At 38.2% G+C, this 22,419-nt stretch overlaps 2 protein-coding genes across 3 annotated transcripts in view; one reads left to right on the top strand and one right to left on the bottom strand.

Moving 5' to 3' along the window:
* The window catches only part of LOC306887616 (uncharacterized protein), a 30,096-nt gene extending 17,484 nt beyond the window's left edge, over positions 1–12,612 (bottom strand). Inside the window, exon 1 of one of the 2 annotated variants that reach the window (XM_079445494.1) lies at positions 11,623–12,612. The gene's annotated coding sequence lies outside the window, so the exon portion shown is untranslated. The remainder of the gene's footprint in view (positions 1–11,622) is intronic. The other variant, XM_079445495.1, reaches the window with a different exon arrangement.
* Positions 11,963–20,639, top strand: ttc29 (tetratricopeptide repeat domain 29). Its single transcript, XM_079445493.1, has 11 exons — positions 11,963–12,052; positions 12,131–12,205; positions 12,285–12,353; positions 12,454–12,623; positions 13,682–13,867; positions 14,125–14,337; positions 17,251–17,336; positions 17,416–17,507; positions 18,965–19,088; positions 19,282–19,505; positions 19,620–20,639. The coding sequence occupies exons 1-11, from the start codon at positions 12,006–12,008 to the stop codon at positions 19,639–19,641; spliced, it is 1,308 nt and encodes a 435-aa protein (XP_079301619.1). The 5' UTR covers positions 11,963–12,005; the 3' UTR covers positions 19,642–20,639.
* The last annotated feature ends 1,780 nt before the right edge of the window (positions 20,640–22,419 follow it).

The raw sequence follows: 22,419 nt of genomic DNA, 5'->3' as shown, positions 1-22,419 counted from the left end.
TCAAGAAAGCTTGATTTTACTAAATGTAATGCTGCTGTTTTTGCACGAATGTGTTTTTGCATTTGATATGACTGATTTTATCTCTTGGTTTACATCAATCAACAAACAAAAAGAGAAAACAAATGAGATTATAACTTTCAATTCATGAGTGTGAATCTGATAGTAGTTGAACTGGAATTTCAATCATAATGACAGGATAAGAAACTCAATACATGTGTGGGAAATTAAGCGTATTTTATTCCACTTGGGTACACAAAAGGTAATTAAATAAAAAAATGTATAGGAGGCATTTTAAACATTTTAAACTATAAACTTTAACATTTTAAACATTTTTCAAAACACATGTGTCACGCAAACTTCAAAGGTTGATGAATTTATCTTTTCTAGTTACAATTTTACAGTATTTTCTTCCTTTCAATTCTAGTTCTACTTCATACAATCACATTTGAACCGCAGCTTTGCAATTCAGAATAGAAATCAGAGTTTAAAAGCCAATTTCGATTTGATTCTGAATGGTGCACAAGTCTGATAAGCAGGATGTTCTCTCAGCATCCTTACGGACGTCTGTCTGCTCGGTCTACAGAAGCAGTGTGTCTGACGGGGTCTCCTCTGGAGAGCGTGGGGAGAGGTTGCGGGCTGTTTTTTCTCTCAGCAGGCTGATAGCAAGGCTTTGAACCTTATCTTCCCAGCATGAGTGATGCGGGCTGTATCAAGAAGTATCCTTCTTGCCTCACACTCAGCTTGCATAACCGTTTCTTTGCCCGTCTCGGTAGCCTCTCCACCGAGATCAGCCTTCCTTTCAGACTCTGCAACATTCTCTGCACTTCTAGCTGTCACAACTTGTTGAGCAAAGTCCCTTGAGAGCTGCTACTGAGATCTTGGCATCTTGAGACTGCTTTTCAATGTCGGGTTTTGCAGCAGCTGCCAAATTCAGAGTAGGGAGGCATAAAACCCATACAAAAGAATGACTTCTGTGAAGCATCTCGAGGCTGCCTTAAGCTTTGCTTTTGGCCTGACAATGATTCCATGTCAAAAATGTCTTAGGTTTAAAGATTTAGGTTAAATTTTGCATTGAGCATTCAATTTTAGCAGCTGAGCATTCAAGCTTGAAGTACCAGGATGTGTTTTCGCTTTCAAAAGCAGTTGATCAGAACAGAACGCACAGGTCTAAAAGATGTTTTTTCAAAGCTGAACAAATCGATGTGGCATCTGTCGAGTGTACAGCGCACCATTTTGTGATATATACACTGCTTCAGATGCAACTTTTGTGCTGCTTTTAAAGTGTAATGGTGAAAGCAAGCTTGAAACTTTCAGAGTGCAGCAAAGGATGGGTTGCAGTGACATGGGACAAGAAAACTGTGAGGTGTTCCTGGAGCGCCGCCCGAGCTCGTGCTGTCTCCTTCCCAGGACAGAACATCACATCTGCTTCCAAGAAGAACAAGCTGACCCCATCTTTGTGTGAGCCCTGTGCGGAGAGCGGATAGGTGCGGACATGCACTGCAGGGACTAATCAATCACACTCGGCTCTGTTGATGAAGGTGGGGGGAGTGGTATATCGCTAATGTCATTGATTTGTAGTGCACTGAGGGATACTTCAGAATGTAAATGAAGACACGTACACCAGGGGTAATAAGCATTGATTTTGTAAACCACTTGACTTAACCTGCTTTGGACTATACAGCTGTGTGAAGAACAAACACAGTGCTAGTGTGTATTTAGAGTGCATGCTTTTACCGAGTAATGTGATCTATTATAATGCAGTTAAAATGTTCCCAAAACTCAAGACAGCTAATAAATGCATTTGTCTTTTATAGTTGTATCATATGATATAGTTAAGCAATATCACATTTTCCTGAACATCAGCACTATTGCAAATGTGAAAACAGTTCAATGAACAAGACGTTAATATTAAGTTACATTTTAGTCACAAAGTTGTCTGTTTTTGCTCTATTTTGCAAACTTGCCAATTATCACCTGCCAACAACTTTCGCAACTATTTTGCCAACCACAGCCGAATCAATATGTTTCTGAGCAACAGCAGTGGTTTGTTATTGAAAGAACCTGGGTTTCTGAACAAATATATTTTAGTGAATAATTCAATGACCCATTCACTTGCTTAATTTCTGAAAGAATCTGCCGTTTGAAGAAATTTGTTGAACTTTGGCTGTTTCAGTTTCATATTTAAAAATATTTTTTTTATATATTTAAAATCATGCTTATGCAATTGTAACTGCATTTGTGTCACGTCTCAGCTGCATTGAACAGTCTGGGTGCAAAGATGGATTTTGTTGATACTGATTTTATTTGATTGGTAACATCCCTATAATGTGATATTCTCATGGAAATTATGGATTAAATTTAAGAATTTTACATTAAAAAGATGCATGTTTAATAAGGTCTGAAAATCCTGTAAATCAACTTTAGAGGGCAGATTTTGTTAATTAAGCTCATCTGTGACTGCTATGAACTGACCACTCCAAAGAATATGAGGAAATGTAAGGAATTATTATTATGATTATATGAAATGTTTTGTGGGTCAGCTATCCATAACAGGCCTAAATCAGCCCAGAAACCCACAGTAAAATACGGTCTCATTCTCACTATGGACTAAATCCCAGAAAATAATAAGAAATATGGGCCACTCACTGGAAAATAAAACCAAACCAATTTTTTTTTTCTCGCATCTGACAAAACTGCCATTCTCTGGGTTCAGATATTATCTGAAAGTGTACAATACGAGCCTCTGATAGCAGGCAGCTTTTTAAAGCTCACACGAGAGCCGTGCAACATAATGTCAAGCTCCTCAGTACATCACAAGAACAAACCTTTAATTACCCCATATGTGCAATCATCCAGAGATCAGCCTGTTATCTTTATAGTCTTCAAAACATCATAGTGATGACAGAGTCTTGGACTGACCGAAGATGATGACTCAACTCTGCAGAGGGTGCAGGGGGCATCTCAGAGGAACTAACGATGGACAGAGTTACATGAGAACACAGCCTACTGAGCAGTTGCTCAACCTTCATTACATGTGTTTATTGTTTCAGGCCAAAACCCATTGTGCAAGCAAACCCCTGTCTACTTGAAGCTGTCAGTCACAACAGACAGTCCAATCACCAGTCTTACGCAGATCACACCCCTGACAAACACTCACTCACACTTGCTCAACGAGTTATCTGTGCAACTCTGGCAAAAGTCTTGCTTTCTTTCTAAACGGCCAGTGCACTGCTTTTATTTTACTGTTCTAACCAGGTCACCGGACTGCATTTAAAGCTTTGTCTTTAAGATAGACATTTGTTTGCTCACCAAATTAAAACAAAACAAAAATACAAAGTGTATCCCTATATCTGCATTTTAAGGTGGTTTTTTCAGCCATTTACTCTCCCTGCCACAAAAGAATGATCGTTTTTATTTACACTACAAAATATATATTTTTTCATCTATGGAAGTCAGTGGGGATCAACTGTTTGCTTACCAACATTCTTCAAAATATCTTTTGTGTTCAGCAAAAGAAAGAAACTCACACAGGTTTGAAACAACATAAGGGTGCGTGAACGATGACAGAATTTTCATTTTTGGGTGAACTAGTGCTTCCATAATGCACTTAAAGTGCTCTATTTTTGAACACTAATGGCACTTTTCGACTCGGTTCAGAACGGCACGACACGTTTCCATTGCAGTTTAGTACCGCTCTTAGAGTGGACAGTATAATTCACGTGTCGTCAGTGCATTTATTTTATAGACGGCGCAAGAGCATAAAGTACAGTAAGTGTCTACGAATGTGCACAGTTCAATTGAATACAATTTGTGCTATTTAACTTAATGCTGTTGAAGCTACAAACTTTTTGCTAAAATAAATGTGTGTGGTTTCTTGGGTGGAAGTTGTGTTCGTTACTATTGCAACATTAGGTTCCAAGCGCGTTCTCTTTCAGAATCATCACTGACATGACGCCAGAGAGCGCAGACTCATGACTCAACGTTATCTCAGTACAAAAATAATGTATTTTTTGCCTCATTAATAAGCCTCATCAGATTGCATAAGTTGTTTCAAATACTCAATGGCATTTTAAAATGAGTTTTTAGTAAAAACAGTAATAATAGTCTTGTGTTGATGACGAAACATGCATGCTAAATTAAGTTTGACCAAAGAAATGTGGGATCAAACAATGGAAGCATAAAGTTTTCAGTAAACAATGGGCAATAAATAAAATACATTAGCATAATGATTAAAGACATCTAAAAGTCTCCTATCTGGGAGAAGTGTGCGCATGGAGACAAAGCAGTTTAGGAAGAGACAATACACTGCATGGCAATAAACTGCATGGATGCTTAGATAATGTGAATTACTATTAGTTAGCATTTTAGAGCCAACTCTAAACAAAAATCACATGGCATGCTCCAAACAAAATATTTCATGGAACTTAAGAGTTGTCCTCAGATTTGAAAACGAACATGGTCAGATTTGTGGCTTTACCTGCATTGTTTCTAGACAGCAACAAGGCTAATTTTATATTTTGTCAAAAGTATTTAATGTCTTCAAGCTTCAAGCCCTTGTTGTTACAGAAGTAGGACTCAGACAGAGAGAGATGGATTAACTGACAGGTATTTACAAATAGCTGAGCAACAAGGAGTGAGACAGGTAAGGGTAATCTGGAGAAGTGTTAACTTGAGTATCTTCTTTTGACAGGAAACTTGGAAAACAAACTGAACACACACTTCACCAAGATGGCAGACTGACTGGGGATCACTGGAGAACACACTCGGGAGGAGACACTGCAGGTACGTCGACAAGCAGGTAAGTAGTAGGCATAGAGCTGTGATCGCTATGGCAGTCCTCTTCACATGACCGATTAACGAGACCGGACACTGGAGTGCTGTGAGGTGTGTGTATTTGTAGCCGTGTTGATGAGTGAACAGATGACGTGCAGGTGTGCTCAATCAATGGCTAGGTGAAACCAGGTGCGTACGTGCGTCGTGACAGATCTGTGACACCTGTAGCTATTTTTCTGACTTAAGGACAATAAGCTGCCAAGTGTCTTCTTTATATTGACACTACAGTTATACCTTTTAGACATTTCCAGTATTTTAACAATACTGATAACCGTCACCAATTTGGTCTCTATAATCGTGATATAAAATTTTCATACTGTTTCATTTCTACACTGCTATAAAGTTGAACAATTGTTAACAACACAGAACAATACAGAGCAAAGCATTTTATTGTAATTTCCTATGTAAATGTTTATATATACTAATTAATTTGTTGTATTTAAATAAAATGATGTAGCATCATTAAGAACTAACATGATCTAACACTGAACAAAAGTATATTTATAATTTAAATTAAGATGTAAGACACCTAATTTAGAATGTAATACATATTACATGTCCAAATAATAATGTATATAGCCTTGTATAGCGTGTCAGTAAGTAATTGCCAGTTTTCAGCAAGTATTTTTTGTTTGATTGTTTTTTACAAAAAGATGTGTAGTATCAGTTTCTTACAATGTTCAAGAACAACATTAAGCTGTACATATAGTATTTTATCATATGCTCATGAATATTCTTGTTGTTGGAACCCAAAACTCAACAAAGTGTGAAAACGAACTCCAAACTGGCAGGGAAGCCCGTTTTTTCCTCAAATATTGTATTATATTTTATTATGTATGTTATTCTTAATGAATTCATATATATGCACACATACACACACACATACACACACACATGTGGAAATATTTAAGCCGTTATTGTTAAAGTTTCCAAAGACTTCAAAGGTAAAACTTGGCCCCTCTCTGTAAATAGTGGCCCCATTGTGGCCCCTGCTTCTAAAAAATCCTAGATCCGCCTCTGCTTCTCGTGTTTTTCACTATACGAGCCACAAAATAAATATTAAGGGAATAATTTAAGACAGTTACATACTGTTATCAGCATGTTAAAGTAGATTTGTCTCTCGTTGTCTCAGAGAGAATATGCGCTGTTAATGCAGTGTTGCCCGTCAGTTTTTTTTTTTTTTTAGTTTCTCTTTCTCTAATAGTGAATTGACGTTCACCGTCTTGCGCAAAGTTTGCGTGTTGCTTGCTTGAGTTGCTTGACCCCTCCCCCATAATATCAATTGTTTATAGGCCACATATTAGGCACTTTTTAAAGTTTTTAAAGTTTATTTTTCAATGTTAATGAGAGTTAAAAAACAGGAAAATCATTTGGAAATCGTTGGGGGGCTGTGCCGGGGCTAAGCAAGTTTCTGATGGGGCTATAGCCCGTCAAGCCCCGCCCTAGCGCCGACACTGCGTGTTGTTATAGTTGTGCCGACTCTACTGCCGTGAATCCTGAAAAAACGTTTTAATTCCGCGTCGCTCCATCAAGCTCTCGCTGGATCCGCTCCTCGGCTATCAAAGAGAGGGACGTCTGTACTTCCTCAACAGACAACGACACAGCCATTTTTGGTTGTTAAAAAAGATGCGCTCATTCAAAACAGTTGCGTTCGATCCTAAATGCATCTATTTTCAGAAGGCCAAATAAAGTGCTTTTGCTTTCACCTAGAAACACACAGCGTCTCCCTGTCACGGCTGCTTCAACACTACAGCGGTTACTGAAACCATGCCTTCTTTCTTTGCGTGAACATTTGGGCGGCATTACGCAAATATCTCCACATCATGAGTGTACTCAACTGTGCTATTTTGGGACACCATGAATATGAACTAAAGTGCGATTTTAACACACTATCTCTGTATTACTAATTAGTTACCACTTGTAGTACACTTGAACCCATCTTTCATACACTAGTACACTCAAGTGTACTACAAGTGGTGACTAAATACATTTCTTAAATACAAAGATAGTATGTTAAAAGCGCATTTTAGTTCATAATTATGGTGTCCAAAAATAGCACAGTTGAGTACACTTAGTTGATCTTAAGAAGTACTAAAGAATAATTTTTAGTATTTTAAGTACAAAATTAGTGCGCGAAAATACAACACTTTAAGTACATTATGGAAGTGCACTTTTTTTTAACCTGGGTATCCCTTTAAGCCAAATGCCACATACTTTGATATTTTATATCTAATGCAAAGACATTCACAATTGATTTTCATACACGTGGAATAAATGGCCAGATACTTTTGGGGTCACTGAATAAACAGATTATGCAGCATTACCTGTTACTAGAAGCCCCAGGGTCAGAGAAAAGTCCATTTAGCTTGTTTTAAGAGTCAATTGTAAACTCAAAAACGTTGTTATGTCATGCTGACTCAAATAAAAGGTTAAAAGCATATATACAAATGGGGCAGTTTGTAGTAAAATCTAACACACGTGTGGAAAAGGATGATGCCAGCATTTGTGCTATGCTAGTTAAAATGGTACAGCTGTAATGAATCCAGCTCAGCCAGGTGTGAAGCCACAGCAATAAAAGGAAGAACAAAGAGCAAGCTCTTTTCTGTGTTGATATAAGAACACGACAAGCTGTATTTCTCACATGTAATCAAATTTAGACCTCTTTAATGAGCTGTAAACTTTGTGGGATCCACTGTATCATTGTACAACAAGTTAATATATGTTCTCTCTTAGTGTAAATTGTTTTAAAATATATGCATTTACTGTACAAAGTACTGTAAAAAGTTAGGGATGAAATCATAAACTGACTAGCATCTGACGTCTAACAGGCAGACGTCTCCCCCTAATGGCCTAAAATGTCTACAAAGGCACAGCACCTCCAGTGTTTATTGTCCTGAACATAAAAGTCCCATTGAAGTTAAACTCTTAATTCTCTATTTCTTGTTTATTTAAGGATGTACTGGAACATGTAACTAGTCCATATGTGATTTCCTGTTGCACAAAATTGGATTTAATGCTTAAAAATGCAATTCTTCAAGCAAGTTAAAGTTACAGTATACTACTAGATGGGTCACAGTTACATTAAATAGCAATAAGCTATTTATATAACTACAATCACCACGCACTTTAAATTTTACACATAAGCTGGCATCCATATTTTAAGTAAATGCCATGGAATTTATGTTCATTTTTTCCAAAAAGTCTAAATTTTGCAGGGATGCATCCAAACAGAATTGAGAATGCAATTTACAAAACGTTTCTTCATTTAAGCATCACTTAATATTCAGTTTTAATAATGCAGTTTCATGTTGTATCAGTATTTTTATAAATAATTTAGCTTTTTTCCAATAATGCAATTTATAAATAAAACTTGACTGAGCCTCATTTTATTTGTTTTGAATGATCTGTAAGTGAACTGTTGGTCTGGGGTTTGCTCTGTCCCCTCTCCTCTCCATGGCTTCATAAATCCTGCTTTGTATTGGGCCCCATGCTCATGGGTCAGCTGCCTATGGAAATCTACCCAGTCTTCTTGGCACTCACTGGAACCCCTGAACAAAAGGGGCACCCAGAATCATTCATGAAATGCCACCTGGACTCTGAAACAAAGACGAGGTCAGTCTGAAAAATCTGACTAATATATATGCCTTTGTACATGAGCACTGAAGCTCTAAGATTGGGAGATCAGACATAATAAATAATGTGAATGAGAATGCAAGGCTGAAAATTAAGTATGGCTCGATGGCCCAGGTCTGTCACTCACTCTATCGGTCCTGTGCTGCATTCTCAGCACACATTACATTTGTTGATCACATTTTTTGTGATTTACAAACTTTTCAGAATTTAGTTTTTGTTTTCTGAGATAGATCTAATATTATTGGATAGTTGTGAACTATCAAGGAATTGCACTATAGTTATATAATTTCCTGCTGATAAAGGAAAAGACTTTTCAAAGCTGTAAATAAATACTATTTTTGTCTTTCTACTTTAATATTTCATGTCTACTTCATTGTTACTTTGTAATTGTTTGTGAAATTTACTGAGTGAAAAGTGAAAATTGTTGCACTCCATGTTTATTATAAATGTAAATTATTATTGTTACTTATTTATTTGTTTATTTTATGTTATTTTATTGTATTTTTTGTTATAGAATGCCATGAAATATAAAACATTTTCATAAACATGGATTTGGCTTGCTTGCTCTGTACTGAACAAAATTTGGTTTCAGTCAAATTAAGTAACACATTTAATTAAATAGTAGAAAGACGAATATATATATATATATATATATTTACAGTATTTACCCTTTGCCTTAACATGTAGACCTTTTGAATGCACTGAATATAGTCAGGGATGCTCATCTCTGCAAGCATGTCTTTACGAACATTTTACAACCAAAACAGTGTGCATTCAGCAATGATAATCCTCTTTTTCACCACATTATTCAGCCGTCAGACCACTGAATGGCTGCAAAGCTCATGAACTGAAAGACCTTCTAGGGTGGCATGATGGGTGGAGCTACTAAAAGTGGTCACATAGTGGGTTTACCACTGCACAGCCAATCCACGGCTAGTCTTTATTTTCTCACCCTGGGACTTCTCCACAGGTGACTAAAGGGGTGAAATCGTGGCCCTCTTCATGCCTTTGCCTTCAACCCACCCTCACACTCGAACACACACACCAAACAGCATAAATGACACAGTCTGTTATAGTCTTGGGACGGTTCTTTGAGTTCATCATGGTTCACGGCTTGTGGAAGCAGAGCAATGAGTCTGGACCCAAGTTACCACTCAGTCAACCAGTGCTGATCTGGTCAAGACAATGGAATTAAACCTGAATGACAAAAAGAGGAAGTTGCTGATTTCTTCCCAGGGACACAAGGACGGAGAGGCAGCTTTAAATTATCCACTAATTGACTTAAAGGTGAAAGTTCAGCTTGAACAACCCATTCCATAGGCCATTAATAGAAACTGATCTTGACTAAATAGGGATTAAATATTATTTTCATTTAGGGTGGTAATTTTTATGCTACCTAGTTCTCAATAATAATAACCAGTGAAGGTCTACAGTCTGTGTGCATAACTCTGTGACGAAGGTTTGCTTTTATTTAATGGCATGGAGTAATTAAGTCTCCACATTTAATTAGAGCACTTAAAATCCACAGAATAAAGGCTATCAGGAGCATTCATATTTTCATCCCCCAAATTGCTTCCTGGCCTTTTTTCATGCATTGCATCTGACATGGGAGATTATTAGACAAGTTAATTATTGTGAACTCAAAACACAAATATATACTGTTAGACATATCTACTGTATTTATTTACTCTATATTTACTGTACATCACCCAGTGTAATACCGCAAATTCCCTTTACAGTAAATAACTGTAATACCCTTTACATCATGGGAATTTTCTGTGATGTCAGACCCCACATACAGAAACTTACTGTATTTAAAAACAAATGCTGTAAGCTACTGTATTTACCATAATGGCCTCTTTGGCACCATTCTATTGAGGTTGTTTTATTTTTAAAGGTAAAAATATGTGTACGTTTGTCTGTGTGTTTGTCTCAGATTTTTGCACACCAGTTTAGCCTAGTAGCATTTACTCGTCAACGTGGCGGTAACAAAATTTACTATGGTAAACTGCGTTGTTGTTACAAACGACTTTTGTCTGCTTATTGAATTAAGTTACCAAATTAAAATTATTTTTAACGAGCTACGCTTATCTTATACTAACATTAAGTTAACTAATGTGAAATTTTGTTAAAGAGTTAGTTAATGTTGGCCAGTAGCCTATTGAGAAAATAAAATCGTATGTTAGCTAGATTAAACAAGTTTTATGGCTAGCTGCCTTTCTAGATTTAGAATTAGTTTGTTATAGTTTTTAATAGAATTTAAGATTTACTGCATTTGTTTTTTTGTGTTTGTGTTTTAAAGGCAACTGAAATGAAGCATCAGGAAAGACATGAGCATGCCAGATACCCTGAGACTGATGTGATGACATGAGAATGTTAATGTTTTTTTCTTGGCGGAACAGATCTGCTACGCTGCTTCTGAGGCAGAGCAAGTACCGAGACGTGCTACTGCCTATACATCCACAACATGCTGCTGTGAGCATGTAGGAAATACTGCTGCTGCACATATAACACATATGAATAACCCCATATAACATACATGCATCACCTCATAGTAGATCTATACAGGTGGAGCTGGGGAAGGTGGAGGGTTTCTTTAGTGAAAGTGAACGTGACGTGACATACGGCCAAGTATGGTGACCCATACTCGGAATTTGTGCTCTGCATTTATCCCATCCAAAGTGCACACACACAACAGTGAACACACACACACCGTGAACACACACCCGGAGCATGCTGCTACAGCAAACGAAAGCCAGATATTTGAATACAGAGCAATGAGCTCATTGGCTACCGAGACAGGAGAAAACCAATCAGCTGAGCTATATGATAATGATTGAGTTGGACCTATCGGCCTGCACCAAATTGGAGTTTCATGTCAGAACTTTGTATATATATATATATATATATATATATGTGTGTGTGTGTGTGTGTGTGTGTGTGTGTATAAATATAATTATATATTTAATATAGCCCTTGCTGATAATATTGCTCTGAAAGAGGCAATAATCCTAGCTTTGTTGACTAAAATGTAACAATTATGACAATTAAATTAGCCTGTCAGTCATAACAAAAACTAATATCTAGGCTAATCATTGTATGGTTGCCTGCAGTCATTTCTATTCATATATGTGTGTGTTTCTGTACTTGCCCTACCTGAAGAAGCAGAGGTAAACAGGAGAACACAGACATCTTTCTGAAGTACATTTCAGTCCCGCGCGCCACAGACTTGTGAGTCACACGCAGTATACAGCGACCCCGTGTGGTCACCAGGGGGAGGTCCAGAAACATTAATGTGGCTGATGATGATGTCATAGAAATATCATGAAATCTGGCTACAAAAAACAAAAAAGTTGAGCACGGTAATATGATTGTAAATTAATCCGTTTGCTTACATTTCACGACCATAAACCATTCCATCATTTGTAATCATGTATACTGCGCTTTTCTAGATATTTAATCATATTTTCTGAATATTTCATAACTTTAATAATAGATAGACGGACAGTTGAGCGGAAGTGAGCAGTTTGGTGGTCGCTATGGCAACGGAACTCTATTCTGTCGCGAGACCGAATCTGACAGCCAGGTACATCGCTGCTAGTTTTTTGTGGGCACACATTTGTTGTTGTTGACTCAAAATGAGCTTATTTTAACTTTTTAAAAGTGTCAGCAGCATGTCTTCAGCAGTGGTGAGCGGCTCGAGGACTCCTCTCGATCCCCATAAACACAGAAAAGCACCGTAAGCTCTGCGTATTATCAACGCTAAAACCGAAACATTTCGCCTTCCGACGATTTACACTGTTTTTGATTAAGTTTAGGTCCATCCCGGAACATATGAAGGAGAATCCCGTCCATCCAGCTGCAGAGAAAACACAGATCCCCGCCGAGTAAGATCTCATCTGTGGATTTATAACGTTAGTGGTTCTGAACACATGATTGTTTGAAATGCCATTCGTTCCTGACTGCGCTTCTGTCGTGTCTCTCGAGGTCCACGACGCCTCTGCGTCAGAGTGTTTGCGTGGATCTGCTGCGCGAGGGCTTTCCTCGCTCGTTCTCGCAGGTGTTCTCGCTGCTGCAGCGCTGGGACGCGCCGGATCCGCGCGAGCTGCACACCCTCCAGCAGCGCCTCACCTCCGCCGAGACCGCAGAGAGACACGGTAACAGCACACGGCCCCATCCCAGTCCTTCACATGTAGCCACAGAAATTACACACTCTAAACAAATCGTAAAATTAGGGCACGATGTATTGTATTAATTTGAAGGGATTTATTTAATTTTATGTATATTTGCAGTTGTTGTACCTGTATTTTGAAATGTACACTTCATTGCATTATTCTATGTAGCCTGATGATACGCTTTGTACAGTGTTGCTGTCAGTGGGCAACCAGGTGAGAGACCAGATAGAGATTTGTTACCGATTCTCAAGTGCCCAAGCAACATTGCTCAAAAAGTTGGCCAGTGTATCATCAGCCTTAGGGTTAATGGAAATGTCCATAAAATTAGATAATGTCCTTATAATGAGTTGCCAGTTCTTTTTCTGTTATTTCTTACAGTGTAGATTGGGACGAGGGGTTGTTGTTAATGGTGTGTAATTTGTAATTAAGATTAAAAAAAATATATATTTGTCACCATATCCTATATTTAAGTACTTGAACTTATACATCGCTTCTATATTTTAAAAGTATCAATACGTAGATGTAGCTTATTTATTTGAGTCTGATTCTGTGATATGATTTTTCAGTATCTGTATTTTTTTATTACAAATGAATAATAAATGCATAATAAATGAAAAAGACCCATTTGATTGATGTTTAATGACTTAAAAGGGGTTGTTCAGTCATATCAGATGTACTTTATGCACTTGATTTTTTATTTCTAAGTGGGTGAGGCCATTTGGGACTTGAACACTTATTAACTAATCCTAGCACTCACTCTTTTTATTTATTGTTAAAAAGTCACCCTCAAACACTAGTGTTCTCTATTCTTTCCCCATTCTGCCTGCTTTTTTTATAGTTTTACCTAATCTTCAACTTTATAACAGTTGTTACAACAATGAAATAATATGTAAAAGTTGATATTTGTAGTAATATACTGGATCCAAATCCTGTACGTGCTTATCTAAATATATTACCGTTCATCAGTACAATAGCTCTGTTCCCCTAAACCTTGAGATTGATATTATATCAATGCTCTGCATCTCTGTTTTCTGCTGTAGGACAGTATGGCGAGGCGTATGACAACCACATGTTCTTGGCCAGGTTTTTCACCGAGCCGGAGGACAAATGGTTAAAGCATCATTTCATTCAGCTGGCCCTCCAGTCAGCTCGCAAATTCAAAATGGACTCTGGCAAAAGAGAGGCTGAGGCCAACCTACACATGGGCCAAGTTTATTTAGAGAAGGGTAACATACATACACCGTCCTTCAATATACGACAGCCATTCAATCTGCCTCTTTACATTCAGATTCAAATTTCCTACCTCAGTTCAATAAGACTACATTGAATTGGAATTTAAAAGACATTCTCAATTCAGATCAATTTAAATTCAAATCAGCATTTCTTTTAAATTGTGGGGAGAAAATATGACCCTCTTTGTAAAAGTCACCCAAGCAGAGAAAAAAAATGAATGGTTGAATGTAGTTGTGCGTGTGTGTTGCAGGTCAGCTGGAGAGAGCACAAGAGCATTATGAGGTGTTTTATCAGCTGACCATGGGCCGTACATGGCAGGACCCCAGCGGCCGCATGCAGCACTCACGCTCATGTGAGGAGCTCCAGAAGGTGTTCACGCTGCTGGGACAGAGATTGCTTCAGGAACAAGACTACACACACGCCATTAAGATGTTCAACAAGGCCTACCAGATGGCTAAAGAGTGTATGCACTCTCCGTTCACTCTGACAGTGATTTGACATGACATAAGCAGAGATACAAGCAACGTGCCCAGCTACATGGCAAAGCTTAGTAAAATGTACCTTTGAATTTAAATGGAGTAAAGTTTAGTCGAGAGTAGGCAAGGTGGAGGAGAAATTAGACTTTTCCTATTCAATATAATTCAGGTATATATTTTTACAGTCATGGCCAAAAATATTGGCACCCTTGGTAAATATGATCAAAGAAGGCTGTGGAAATTAATCTGCATTGTTAATCCCTTTGATCTTTTATTTTTAAAATTCACAAAAATCAAACCTTTCTTTGGATAATAAGAATTTAAAATGGGGTGAAATATCATTATGAAATAAATATTTTGTTCTAATACACGTTGACCACAATTAATGGCACCCTTTTATTCAATACTTTTTGAAACCTTATTTGCCAGTTTAACAGCTCTAAATTGTCTCCTATAATGCCTGATGAGGTTAGAGAACACCTGACAAGAGATCAGAGACCATTCCTTCATCCAGAATCACTCCAGATCCTTTAGATTCACAGCTCCATGATGCTGCTTCTTCTCTTCAGTTCACCTCACTCGTTTTCTACAGGGTTCAGGTCAGAGGACTGGAATGGCCAGCAGAAGCTTGGTTTGTTCTCAGTGACCCATTTGTGTGTTGTTTTTGAGGTTTGTGTTTGGATTACAGTTGTTACAGAACGCTCCTCCAAGGAATTTGGAGTGTAAATGGAAAGCAGACTTTGAATAAATCAAGGGTTCCAGAATACAAGAAATCTACATCCATATAACGTCAACATAACTTTAAGACTTGACAAACATAATGACCAAACTGAATGCTTAGAAAGAAAACGGAAACAAAGGAGTGAACGAGATAATGACAAAACACAGGTGAACGGACTTAGCCTTAATTAACTAATAAGGAACTAATGAGGAAAACCGGAACAAAACCAAATAAGGGCAAACAGGAAACTGAGGATGAACACACATGTAACAATTGTCCGGTTGGAAGATCCAAACATGGCCCATTATAAGATTTCTAACAGAGTCAGTCACTTATTGATTTTTTTATCTGTTGGTATTTGATATAATCCATGATGCCATGTGTCTAAACAAGATGTCCAGGACCTCCAGCAGAAATATAGGCCCACAACATCAGAAATACATCAGTATATTTCATTGTACACATGGGGTACCTTTTATCCCTGTGTTCACCAAACCCATCTTGAGTGTTTTGTTTAGTTTCATCTGACCATAGAAGCCAGTCCCATTTGAAGTTCCAGTCGTGTCTGAAAACTGAATATGCTGGAGTTTGTTTTGGATGAGCTAGGAGAATTTTTCTTGAAACACTCCCAAACAACATGTGGTGATGTAGGGGCTGTTTGACTTTTTTTTAGGGTTTTCTGACCCCGAGACGCAACTATTTTCTGCAATTCTCCAGCTGTGGTCCTTGGAGAGTCTTTAGCCACTCTAACTCTCCTCCTCACCGTGCATTAGGGTGATATAGACACACGTCCTATTCCAGGCAGTTTCCTAACATTTTATGTTGATTGGAAATTCTTAATTATTGCCCTGATGGTGGAAATGGGAATTTTCACTGCTCTAGCTCTTTTCTTAAAGCCACTTCACTAATTTGTGAAGCTCAATTATCTTTTGCTGCACATCAGAAAAATATTCTTTGGTTTTTCTCATTGTGATGGATGATTAAGGGAATTTGGGCTTTGTTTTTCCTCCTATTTATATTTCTGTGAAGCAGGAAGCCATGGCTGGATAATGTCATGTTCATAATCACCCTGGAGTGCTCAAAATTGTGAATATGAATGGGAATATACTTCAGAGATATTTTACTCAAAATAATTTGTAGGGGTGCCAATAATTGTGTCCAACGTGTATTTGAGAAAAACATTTATTTCATAATGATATCCCCCCCCCCCCCCCCCCCCCCCCCATTTTAAATTCTTATTATCTGATGAAAGGTTAGATTTTTGTGAATTTTTAAAATAAAAGATCAAAAGGATTAACAATGCAGATTAATTTTCACAGCCTTCTTTGTTCATATTTACCAAGGGTGCCGATATTTTTGGCCATGACTGTAAAAAGTAGTATATCAATAAAGTGTTTACAAATCATTTATAAACTATTAGTTTATAGTTAATGAATAGTTTATAAACTGTAATTAATCTATTAATAGACTCTATACAAACTTCATTCCTTTGTCAGTAATTAAGTGTTATTGTTCAATTAGTTCTTATGTAAAGAGTTAGATATTGCTTTGTTGACAACTGTAAATAGTTGTCACTTTAGATTAGGTCATGGGAAATTGGAAAGTGTCATTAAGTGCTTTAAACCAACTATTATTGCACATTAATTGCATTCGTATTAAGAGTTCATTAAAATGTTTACAAATAAATTAAGCCTATCCCCAAAACACTTAAAAGTATATCAATTAAATCAATACCATAGCACAACATATTATAACAATGCTGTCCATATGAAATACAAATACTCATTAGATCATGTTTTTAAAATACATCAGTTAGGCTTAGGGGTAGGTTTAGAGGACAGAAATCTTGGTAGAAAATCGCGTTAATTCTACAATTCATAAACTATTAATTACTCATAACTAATAGTTTGCAAATTATTTCTAAGTGCTTTGTTATTGCATGGTTATTATAAAGTATTACCAATTATATGACAATAAGATTGACATCTTATACATTTATACTGGCAATACAACCTGTTTATGATCAGATTTTCAAACGCTTGGCCAGTTGTGCATTCCATGAATAACATTAGGGCAGCAGAAGGAACGTCCACGTCAGATTTCCAGCAATAAAACCACACAACCCCTAAAGCACAGTTTAAAGACTCTTCCTGTTGTTGGTTTTTGATCTGTCGTGTAGCGGGAGATCGAGGGTTAGAAGGAGAAGCAGCCTATAGACTGGGCCTGGCGTATCAGAGCACTGGAGACCAGAAGACTGCTGAACAGGTCTGTTCAGAGCGCTCACAAACTCTACTTGTTCATTCTGTAATTATTTGTTCTATGAGGTTTTTGTTGCTTGTGTCAGTTTTTCAGCGTATGTATTGAGAGCTCGACAACACTTGAAAATACAGACAGCCTAGGAAGAGCATATGAAGCCATTGCCAAATCTCTGGAGAGGTACAGTAGATGCACACACACATCACAACACATTTAAATCTGAGATGCAATGTTTCATTTCTAAAATAATGACTAGACAGAGAAAAACTCTATGTTTTGTAATGAAAAGGTGCCAAAAATGACCAGTAAACATGGTTCCAGCCGTATCAAAGTTCTGTTTCCTGGGAATTTCCCATTAATTGATGTATAAATTGAATGGAATATAAACTGTTTAGAAAAAAAAATGTGTCAAAATATTGATCACTACTCATGGGATTAAAAAAAAGATCACATGCATTGGACTGTTGATGGTGCTATAGAGCAGAAAATTAGATATGTGGACTTTTGTGATTAGAGTTCATGACCCATGGCTCACAAACAAGTGTTATATCTACATTAACTACTCATAGATATCTCCAAATTAATTTTCATTATATTATATTTAAAAAGAAAAATCTATTTTATTGTGCAATGACTGGTTTTGGGAATTTTTCTAGAGCCCCAGTAATTAATTATCAAATGCATGCTGATTTTTAGGTCAGCATGGCTGCTCCTGGAAAAGTAATTTCTCCCATAGCGGCCTGTTTTATTAAAAGACGGCAAGTCTTTAATTTGGTATATACTACTAGTATAAATATTGGACATACTTGGACTGAATTTATGTTTCTAGTGATCTTAAAATGAGTGAACTCCTTCAGTACTTTTTAAAAAGCACCCTGGTATGCACCCGTACTCAAGCTGGCTTAGTTCACCCAAAAAATGAAGATTTGCTGAAAACATCCTCACCCTCAGGCCAACCAAGATGTAGATGAGTTTGTTTCTTTATCAGATTCGGAAAAATGTATCATTACATCACTTGCTCAGCAATGGATGCCCTGCAGTGAATGGGTGCCGTCAGAATGAGAGTAAATGATAGAATGATAAAAATATCACAATAATCCACACCAGGGAAAAGTTGTATGTTTGTAAGAAACTAATATATCAATAAGACGATTTAACTTCAAACCTTTGCTTATGGCTAAAATATGAGTCCTCTGTCCATAATATCACTGCCTCCAGTTATGACTTACATGACAAAACATAAAACATTTCTGTAATGTCCATAATAAGCGGAGCAGGAATAAAGACAAAGAAGCTCAAATATACGTTTTTGTTAGCATTTTTGGTGACGCCATAATTCTCATACTTTCATTTCATAATTTTTTTTTTAAATGTTTCTTAATATTTCATAAAACTATTATTTAAAAAATTTACAATGACAGTGTAGATACTTTTGACTGCTAGATGTAAGGTATAGTATAACTTTAGCCAGAAGGTGGCAGTACAGGAACATGTGTCTACATGGTTGGTTATAATAGAATGACTTGTTAGTCAGTGGTTTTTGGTAAATTACAATGGGATTGGAAGCTGATAACTGATCAACTATGACTTATCAGTAATCATTTCTTTCTAAAGCTTCTGTGTGTTGTGTGTTACAGTGAAGGCAAACTAACAGAGGCAACTGAATATTTGGAGAAGTTTGCTGAGATTTCTCTAAACAGCAAACAGGACAGAAACCTTGAGAAAGCCTGCATGTGCCTCGGAAATGTCCTCAGCTTGAGAGTAAGAGACAGAGATCTTAGATTTAAATCTACATATGGCTTAAGAATTTGTGTCCCAACCCCTAGTGATCTGCCTGTCTAGAGAGCATTTTAAGGCATCATTAGCATGTGTTGCATGGGATCTTTGTGCACTTTAGGAGTGTTTATAGAGTCTTAGTATTCCTGTGTATCTGCATGTTTATTTCTGTACACAGAAGCAGTATGATGGCGCTCATGAACATTTTGGACGTGCGTATGAGATTGCGTGTAATCTGGAGTCGGTGGACAGGCTGCAGAAGGCTCGGGTGTGTGCGGGCAGCACTCGTGCCCTCAGCATGATGCAGACCTATCACAGGCTCATAGAGACACCAGGACGCCAGAACATCAAGACAATCATCAGCTGGAAGAAGAGAAGACACGACAGCTTAAGTGCACCATCGTGAGTGAGCAGACAACTGAACAATTCAGCTGAATTCTCTGCCACATCAGAGCTATCTGGATTGCTTTGGTGTATCAGATAATGCACAACTCTTACTCTCTTCTTTCTTAACAGAGAGGAAGAAATGAAGAGATGAACAGTGGAAGGCAGATGTTTGTCTGAAGACTGAATAAAGTAGATGATCTGTTTCAAATCTGTCTTTTAGAGAGGTTCCATGTGGAAAAGAAGTACATTTTTTGAATAATATATTTAAAAGGAATTTTAAAAATTAAAAGAATTATACCGAATTTAATGTTTTCAGACACGTAATTGGATGTTATGTGTTTGCAGTTAAATGAAAATGTATCATATTTTAAATTCATATTAAATGCAATTAGCTGAACTTTAGATTTCTTTTTTTCACACACTAGTAGGACTTGAGTTACATTTGTATTCTGTTGTCTAAAGAAATATGGCGTAAGTGTCCTGCTGAATGTGCTGATAAGCATTTGTGGTAAACTAAAATATAATTGAATTTCTATTCAAACTGTACAAATAACTTATGTACTTGATACACGCATATTTATGAACAAAATCTGTGCATTAATGTCTTGCATGCATAAATGATAAATTAAGTATTTAAAATATTACACATTTAGAGAAAGATTTTGAACCATCTGAAGCCAAGCCACACATAAACAAAAAACACACATTCCTGCAGGCCTTAGACTTATAGAAACTTAGACTTATAAAACTTTTTGCTCTGCTATTAGACTTTTGGTCTTTATGTTTGACCACCCATGAGTGAATGGACAAGTGTGTAAACAACTCAATTTATTCTGAAAACACTTCTAAATGAATAGCATAAATTAACATTAAAACACTGTACAATGTGTAACATCAAGATAAAAATATAATTACATTTGATTATATCTGAACAAAGTAGAATGTCCATAGAAATAAAATGTTAAAACTTCATATTTTTATAGTGCATCACACTGTTTATCAGCTCATTGCATTATATTTAACGCACCAATGTAAATTTATAACTGCTTTTATTTGAACTAATTGTACAATAGACTTGACCTGTTCATCTGTATAATCATGTCAAGTTCACAGGTCCATAAAATTAAAACAGTACAGTTAAAATTCTTCTGATCCAGTCTTCTTTGTAATATTTATAACACCTTCCGAAATAGCAGAGAATCTGCTGAATAGACTAAAAATAGCGCTGTGAATAGAGGAACCAAGATGCACTAGGTTTCTGCATGGAGTGGCGTTTCTGCACCAAACTACATGGAGTGGCATCCGCTCGAAGGTGCACAGCGACCAGTCAGTAGACCGGCGGACCACCGAACCCCCAGCGCCAATGGCCCGAGCCTGGATGGCAGGGTGCTTTCTGCATAAAGAAGGACCTTCCCCTGGCCCCAGCAGGATGGTGAAGCTGGATGGGAGACCAGTCCAGGATTTGTTGGATTCCAGCAGTTCAGTCACCTTTGTGCAACCTACACTGGTAAAGCCGATTCGTTCGGCAGGGGCAACGAGAGGACGACCGCCTGCGCAACTGTTGGGAACAAGTGCGCCGAGCTGATAAGGTAGACAGGCTCCCGGGCCCACACCCCCTCCCTCATTTTGAAATAAAAAATGGTCTGCTGTACTGTGTCGCCGGAGGGAGGAAAAGTTCATTTTGGTCGTGCCTAAAACCAAGATGGGCTGCCCATCCGATGGCGGGGTACCTCGGGATGGAAAACACCATTCAACGCATCCGGGACCGTTTCCACTGGCCAGGACTGGATGCAGAAGTGAAACGGTTCTGCCGTAGTTGCCCCACCTGCCAGCAGACGTCTCCTCGTCGTCCTCCTTCCAGCCCTCTCATTCCGCTATCCGTCATCGATGTGCCCTTCGAGCGGGTCGGGATGGATCTGGTGGGACCGCTCCCGAAGTCTGCCCGGGGTCATGAGCACATCCTGGTCATCCTGGACTATGCCACCCGGTACCCAGAAGCCATCGGCCTGCACGGGGCACCTGCCACGTTCCAGCGGTTGATGGACATATTGCTCCGGCCACACCAAGCCTACGCCACGGCTTACCTGGATGATGTCATCGTACATTTGGAGTGCTGGGAGACTCACCTAGAGCGTCTACGGAGGGTGTTGATGGAGCTCCGGCGGGCTGGCCTCACTGCCAACCCAAGAACTGCCACCTCGGCCTCACCGAAGTAAAATACCTGGGATATAAGATCGGAAGAGGGCTCATCATGCCCCAGGAAAGGAAGGTCGAGGCGGTGAAGAAGTTCCCACGTCCGGTCAATGAGATGCAGGTATGAGCATTTTTGGGGTTGGCGGGCTACTACAGATGCTTCATCCCTAATTTCTCCTCTATAGCCTGCCCTCTGTCAGACCTTTCAAGGAAGGAGCAGCCAGAGATGATAGTCTGGACTCCTGAAGCAGAAGCCTTCCAGGCCCGCAAGACGGCCCTCACGTCCTCCCGGTCCTGCATGCACCAAACTTCGGCTGAATACTGATGGACTCTCCCGGGGCTGGTCCGGTTGGGCAGGTCTGGCAGGTAACATCAAATTCCCCTCCCATAATATCCCCACAACAAGTTGTGTATTTCCCCACAGAACCAGGTCGACGCCTGGGTTTTTTTTTTTGTTGATATTTCAGTTTTTCTTTTTTAATAAATCTGCAAAAATGTCAACAATTCTGTGTTTTTCTGTCAATATGGGGTGCTGTGTGTACATTAATGAGGAAAAAAAATGAACTTAAATGATTTTAGCAAATGGCTGCAATATAACAAAGAGTGAAAAATTTAAGGGGGTCTGAATACTTTCCGTACCCACTGTATATGACCCTGGAGCACAAAACCAGTCTTAAGTCGCTGGGGTATATTTGTAGCAATAGCCAAAAATAAATTGCATGGGTCAAAATTATCC

This window comes from Barbus barbus (genome assembly GCF_936440315.1).
Source record: "Barbus barbus genome assembly, chromosome: 21".
In the NCBI taxonomy this organism is placed as follows: Eukaryota; Metazoa; Chordata; class Actinopteri; order Cypriniformes; family Cyprinidae; genus Barbus; species Barbus barbus.
The sequence above is the reverse complement of the archived record's forward strand: the minus strand, read 5'-3'. Positions and strand labels throughout refer to the sequence as shown.

Excerpts from the sequence above, each read along its gene's own strand:
- ttc29 (XM_079445493.1), top strand. The coding sequence starts at position 12,006 with ATGGCAACGGAACTCTATTCTGTCGCGAGACCGAATCTGACAGCCAG. Across the intron at positions 14,338-17,250 it reads CTACCAGATGGCTAAAGAGT|CGGGAGATCGAGGGTTAGAA; the intron begins GTATGCACTCTC and ends TCTGTCGTGTAG. Across the intron at positions 17,337-17,415 it reads ACCAGAAGACTGCTGAACAG|TTTTTCAGCGTATGTATTGA; the intron begins GTCTGTTCAGAG and ends TGCTTGTGTCAG.